The 7,344-nt window shown below is 46.5% G+C and overlaps 1 protein-coding gene across 2 annotated transcripts in view; it reads left to right on the plus strand.

Annotated features, from left to right (window-relative positions):
• The window catches only part of LOC142583140 (atrial natriuretic peptide receptor 2-like), a 385,116-nt gene extending 378,084 nt beyond the window's left edge, over nucleotides 1–7,032 (plus strand). Inside the window, exon 9 of one of the 2 annotated variants that reach the window (XM_075693481.1) lies at nucleotides 5,998–7,032. In XM_075693481.1, the coding sequence (XP_075549596.1) occupies nucleotides 5,998–6,114 (117 nt within the window). In that variant the 3' untranslated portion in view covers nucleotides 6,115–7,032. The remainder of the gene's footprint in view (nucleotides 1–5,997) is intronic. The other variant, XM_075693480.1, reaches the window with a different exon arrangement.
• Nucleotides 7,033–7,344: the final 312 nt, after the last annotated feature.

Here is a 7,344-nt window from a genome sequence, read left to right on the forward strand (position 1 = left end):
ACCCTGCGACTTATTGAATAGTTGTCGCCAGTTGTGACGGGTAGGCTCCCCAGCACAAGATCCCGTGGTTGCCATGAGTTTCGCTATACGTAGTTTGACTTCCATCGCCTAACAAAGCCTTGATTGGCCTCGCACAGGTGAAGAACGTGCGAGTGTATGGCTGGTATGTCTGTGGTGAGTGTGATGTGTTTCGAATGCCTGTCTGCGTCTTGCTAGAGCTCTCGTACCCACCGTTGGTGATCCGCAGTACCCACACTATAAGTGTGCATAACCTGTTCCGGAAGTCTCCATGGATTTCTCTGGGTGTGGCATTGTATGTACAAACCAACGCCTTCTTCAACTAGTTTGAGTTAAAGGATAACTCACGCAACGTTACCCACACAAGCAGCGGAGAAAGACAGAAGACATCGCTTCCTATTTTGTGTGTCTTTCGGCTCTCGCGACGATACAGATACCCCTAGATGTGAACTCGAAGAAACGATCGAAGGGAGTCGGCGTTTTGCGTCTTCATACCACCAAGCGAGATTTTATTGATCTCCTTCTGCTGCCGTTCCATGCATATGTAGTACATAACGACCCGCTTATAAAACGTATACTCCTCCATTGCACCCTCTGAAAGTGGATGTATACAGCGAAACTGGTGCGGACGTTAGGCGACGTTACACAAGCACCACCATCACAAGCTACGTACGTTACGGACGCTGATACGTATTCGACAGCTAGACGCCGAGGGCGGCAGGACGACCGGCCCAAGGAACAGACGACCCACGCAGCGCCAGGAAGACAATGACGTTTATTCGTTCGGCGACGCGCTTTTTGAGCGCCAAGCAGCCAATCAGGGAGTGGCTAAAGAAAGGAAGATATCGCGGCAAGCGGGGCAATCTTAACTGCAGAGTACAACGTAGAATGGGGGGGGGGGAGGGGGGTCGACCTGCGCCGCGAATATTACAGCGCACGGGCCTGTGTGTACATCCGCATCACATCCTCATTACATGCGCCCTCATTCTTCTAGGCCGTCCGCGAAGCGCCAGTGCCATATTGAACTGCATTAAAATCTAAAAAAAACCCGGCGACTACGATACTCCCTACTGCGAAATTTGAGCGCAGCTGTATACGTGTTTCATTTCGCGATATATTGGCTGGTGTGGACAATCGGTCTCGTGCGGCATGTTGCAGACGAGTCGAAGTGTGGCGCCACTGTCTCGCTAATCTGGAGATTACGAGAGCCAGCGCGACGCTGACGCGCGGGCGCGATTCACAGAAGCCGCCACCGACAAACCTCCCAGACGACGCGGGCTAACGTGGTGCCATCTCGTAGCCACCGTCGCCGCACTACACTTTTCTTCTCTCGCTATCGCCATACCCTCCTCCGCTTTCCGCCTCATCGTTCCCCTGCACCCTCCTCTCCGCCTTCCTCCTCGCACCTCTTCTCTCTCGCCGCTTTTTTCGTACCCCTTTGCGCCGCGTTCGCTCTCATCTTTCGCTATGCTCGTTCGCTCGGTCACGCCAGGAACGTCGACGCTCATCGCTGAAGCGGGCACCTAAGCATATTATTTTAGAGCTACGCTCTAAAATAAATTACTAAGTACGACTTATACGCAAGCTGCAGGTATGATAGCTTCCGATTGTTTTTCGAATATAGGAGAAAACACAAATCTGTTACTCGGAAACTGAAAGACAAAGCCATTTTCTAGCTGCCGTTTCTTTTTGGGTCTTCCGCCTGGCCCAAATGCCTATTTCCACAATTCTGCCGCGCCACCGATTGTAACGCGCAGTTAAATTACCGCCAGAATATTTAAAAAAAAACAATTTGGTGCGGATTCCACCGCGCACATCAAGTAACGAAACCTGAGTTGACGTGTACCGTCTTGAAACGATGTTACGGAACATACAAAAGCACACAGACAGGCACAAAACTGAATATTAGCGGCCAGTGGCTATCAGAGTCTTACGACACCTCATTTTCGCTGTCCACCAACAGAAAGTCATCTTCAATTCCATTAAATGCGTTAGAAATGCTACAAGGCTGGCGCAGCCATCGTCAGCGGGAGGGCATTCCACGCACCGTGGACCCACTTGGCGATGTCACAGAGCGACGCTTTCTCTAGACGACCAGTTAGATGGTAGTGTGGCTAGCTCCCTCGCATTCACCTTTTTTTTTCTGTAAGAATCGGTTTCATTTTTGGTTCTGAGTAGAATTAGTTACCACTGTAACGCGCATGCCAACTTGAACGCACCTTGTATTTAAACAATGCGCGTTAGAATCGTACAAATACGGTAATTGAATTTCTTGAAGTAACGTGTGTCAGAAAATTCGTAAAGTACGACTCACACACAGCCTGCAGACGTAATAGCATCGCATTTCAATTCGAATATACGAGAGAACGTAATTATGTTACGCGGAAACTCAAACACAAACTCCGTTTTCCGCTGCCGTATTTTGACTGAGCACGCCGCGAAAAAAAACCCGACCAACTAGAGACTAACAGCTTCGCTGTAAGATAACGCAATTTCTTACTTACAGCCTGTAACTTCGAAACTTTGCTTAGAGTATCCTCCGACGACAACGGAAAAACACTACTGAAATGTCCGTTTTGTTCAGGTGAAGTGGGAACAATGGCGCTTACATATACACAGTCGTGTTTAATGTGAGCTGCTGCCATACGAATCAAACGGGCCCTCAATATTGCACAGCCGTGCCGACTTACAAACAATTGGTGAACTGAATACCGTTACAATTACCGGCATTCATTAAACCAGTTGTTCGTATGCCTTCACCACGGGGCAGTCTTGGGTCACCTTCGACTACCGGCACCGTCTTTGAGGCCATCTTGAGGGTGAATGTACATAAACACCCCTTCCTCCGTGCGATTCTCGCGCAGCTTATACTTTTCTCGCTGCCTGATTAGGCCTGACCAACGAGCACTTCCTTCAGAGGTCTTAACAATTCATGATTCGTGTGTAGCCAACATCGTCCCTTGTTTACGACTCGCTGTTGCTGCTGGGTCGTTTTAAGGACGACATCTCGCTCGAGAGGCCCTTGTGTCAGTATGACAAGGTTCCGGCGCTACGAAGTAGAGCCCGCAGCGTTATTGCAGGCAAGAAAGTGCAGGGACACCCGGCAAACAATGTCTTTAGCATTTCTTGCGCACGGAGGGCGCAACGATGTAAACATGCGAAGGTGGAAGTCGCGAAGCCTGCTTTGTTCGCCACTCGCTCCATTTGTTTCCATTTACGCTTGTCGCAAGGTAGCGTTCGCGGCGCAATGTGCATTATCGCGAAAAGAATTGTCCCAGCTTCTGCGCGGAGCGAGCGAAGTGAGAAAACGCAAGCGCCGTGTTTACCTCTTCTCTGTACAGTTGCGAAAGCATGGTGGCTGCTTCATTTCAGATAAACACTGCGTCTGCGAGTTCCGGGTTATGGCCTCATACTTCCCTGACGCCGTAATGTAAAAATGACTGAAAGGAGGCAAACTTGGTGCGGTTTTGGTAGCTATGCCTGGGCAGCGTGACCTAACATGGACAAAAGATGGGAGACCGAGAAAATTGATTAGACGTGCGCTGTACTCATAACCAGAAACTTTATTTTTTTTTTACTTTCATTGCTTCGCTGTCGCTTGGATTGGCAAGGCTTTGCGAGTCCACCTTTTTGAACTATATACTTTTGTATGTTGCCTCCGGTCGCGTACATAAACATTCCCCTTAAATAGAAAAATAAATTTTGGTGTGGGTGCAGCGTATGTTCCCTCAATTTTATTTTGACGGTGTGACGTCACCCTGTGCCAGCGTAGCTATGACAAGGGAACTTCCTTTACAGTTTATATTCTTCAGGCGTGTCAGCCTTCCTAACGAGTCACGGTAAAGGGAGTGAAGGAAGAAGCGGTTGAACTTAAATTGCATGCATCCGTCCAGATTTTGATTACTTCCTCTGTCTCTTCCACGCCCTTATCTATGCGTGGTGCGCGCCTTGTATGCCGGATGTTTTCTGATTTGTTGTTTCTCTTGGAAAACGAAAGCAAACAAACCACATAAAGCTAGAACCGAGCGTTATACGCGAGTGTTTTCACGCTAGCCAGTTCCGCAGCGTCGTCGCGAGGTTATTTGCCGCATCAAAAGAGAGGGGGGGACGTATGCTTATGAAACGGAGGAGATGTTGATCCCCATAGCCTGCTACTCTGTGCCGGCATGAATGGAAAAGGGGGAAAGAAAGCGGGTTACGAGTGGTGACAATGTCGACTGAGGGCGCGCATATGTATTGTCGAGGCGATGGAGTCCTTCACATCTGGGAGCCAAGCCACCAAGTCGTTCTCTGCAACTTTATTTACAGTCCTGTCGAGGTCGCGCTTCTACTCCTTCAGTAAGCAGCCAACCGTTGAGTTCGGGCGGAGAGTGGGCCAATTTGTGCCCTTCGCGCGCGCGTACTGTGGGCGAGCATAACATAAACTAGGCCTGAGTGCGAGAATTCGGTCGAGTCTCACGAGTATGGCATTGATTTTCTGTTTGTACGTGACTGTTACTGTGACGTCCATGGTCTCGCAACGCTATGACATCTGATCGGAGCGAAGGAGTGCGCAGTCTAAAGTGTACGACGTGCAGCTCTTATGATAAAGTTGTTTCCATCCATCCATTCCTTGCCTCGGTTCTGTCCTCGGCTAGTTGCAGCGCTATACAGGACGGTGACATTGTGCCAAGCTTGCATGGGAGTGATATGCTCTCCTGTCTTTTTCATTCCCTCCTCCCGAAATAGTAGGCAGGCGTCGTGCCCCTCTCGGTGGCAGTTGTCAGCTTGCTCCCTCCCTGTTTACTTTGTGTATGTTTCCATATCTTAATAATAATAATAATAATAATAATAATAATAATAATAATAATAATAATAATAATAATAATAATAATAATAATAATAATAATAATAATAATCTTTATTGTACAAAGGAATACAGAATGCAAGAAACGGGCCTATCAAAGCCACAAGTGGCTTGAGGGACTTGGCCCGGCAAATCAGCGGACGAGCGTGCAATATTTACTTTACCATAGACATCTGGCAAGATAATGCAGGACTAACAGTTAGGAAGCATAACATGAACAAGAAGCAAAACATATAGCAAGAATCAATAATCGACACCAAGACGGCAAGATGTACATCTTTTTTTTAATGAACAGCATTTGTTACAAACGTTGAAGCAACCATGTTACAGTGAATAAATCATGTTTTTCAATGTATTTTTTGATGTAATGGAGAATGCCTCATTTGGCAAATCGTTCAGAATTTTCGGCACATAAACACAACGCCTAGCTTCGCCATATCTTGTTGAGGGTCGCGGAATTATAAAGTGAACAGTACTACGAAGGCTTCGGGGGGCTGTGTAACATATATCAATATCACTGAACCAAAAATGCCTTAGTACCACAGTTTGCGCAACAGAGTCCCGAAGCATGGAAGCCCAAGCGCTGAGAAGATGTTACCATTTGTGATTGATGGATTGTTGTAGGCTATGTTGTTTAGTATGTTTTTTAACAAAGAATCAACACGGTTTTGCCATCGGGTGGGGCAGAAAGCAAAAACAGTAATCCCATATCGAAGAGTGCTGTAGACCAAGGCATGCGCAATAGTTTTTTTTTTTTTTTACTTGAAGTGGAACGATAGATTTAATGTGAAAGAATAACCACGCAGCGCTCCTAAGCTTATCGCAAATGTGCGATAGTTGACTGTGCCACGACATATCGCTGTCGAAGAATACTCCCAGGTATTTTACCGAGTTTACGTAGTTAACCGACACGCGTCGACAGGGAGGACAGTTCCGACTGTGCAGTAAAATCGGTGCATCGAGCTTTAGAGGGGATCTGAAGCAAACGAGTTGGGTTTTTAAGGCGTTAATCTTTAGACACTTATAATAATAATAATAATAATAATAATAATAATAATAATAATAATAATAATAATAATAATAATAATAATAATAATAATAATAATAATAATAATATCTTGTGAAACACGCAGGGCAAAGGAATGGAGACGACGTACTTCCTGCTGGGCGAAGACCCGCCACCTACACGGACGCTGGAGCCAGGACCAAAGATTAGGTGCGGCCAGGCTGGACAGAGGCAAGGTTCCTGAGAAACAACCCCCGGCGGTGGCGTGTTTGTAGACACTAAATGGATACGCAAGAGTCTTATTGTTCATCTCCAACTCTTCGAGATACTTCCGGACTTCCAGCGCTGTGCTTACTTTCTTTTTCTGCGCCCTGTTTTCTGACCCGTGCCCGCGCGCAACGTTCTCTTGCGTTAGCGACGGCATCAGCACTTCCACCATGTCTATAGTGAAGAACAATCCCAACATGCGCCGCCTGTAAGTTCGGGTGATATAGGTGAGTATCACAGCCGCGATAAGTGAGAGGAAATGAAATATTGTCTCTTACCCTCTGGCTGGACTCTGATTTATTATTTGCATGACCCCGAAGGATATTTTCTCACTGATAAGTAAGTTTCCCTTATCCATTAACACACGTACGAAAAGGCCGAGAAACGAGACAATGGAAAGTGCCATCTTGGAAACGTCTTCCATGTGACGAATGTAGTTTCTTAGAACAGGAAAGCAAGCGCAGTTACGATGACGAGTTTAAACCTTTTCGCATGGACGAAAGAACCACGAAGCCGTGCGCAGATGAGGCCTCAGTTGTCACGACCAAGCATGCTGGAATATAACGTTACAACGGAATTGAGACGTGCTTTGCTACTTAATAATGACCGCTACAGAAGTTGCTGAACCTGTTACCGGCACCCGCTGCAATGACAAGACGTATATGAGGATAATTATTTCTGTACACATGAATTACGAAGTGCTTGAATTAGAGCAATTAGAGCGATATAGCTGATTTTCTCCTCAGCCTGTGAACGCGTTGCGAATTTCCCAGTGTCATTTAGAGTTCATTTCAGTTTATGTGCGTTAATTACGAAGAAACGCATTTTTTTCGGCGACGCCGTATAACTTACGACGGTGGTGCTTTCTTTTCTGAAACAGAATAAAATGTTGGTTTCTTGATCTTGGGAATTAACATCTGAAATCAGCACGGAGGCTACAATAGACGTTAAACCATCGATTAAAAAAAATGCTCCTATTTAGTTTCAAAGCTGCAGGACCATCTTCGTCATCATGCTACCGCACGAAGAACTCGGCTATAGCTACAAACGACGAAACATGGATGCCAAACAAAGAGACGCACGAAACATGGAGATTCAATTTCATTAACAATGGTCTGATAGGGGAAGTACCCGCCTTTATACTATCCATAACCACTGACGAAAGTTAAACATTGGGCCAGTTCGTGCTGCATAATGGACGTTCTCC

Source organism: Dermacentor variabilis, chromosome 5, assembly GCF_050947875.1.
Source record: "Dermacentor variabilis isolate Ectoservices chromosome 5, ASM5094787v1, whole genome shotgun sequence".
NCBI lineage: Eukaryota > Metazoa > Arthropoda > Arachnida > Ixodida > Ixodidae > Dermacentor > Dermacentor variabilis.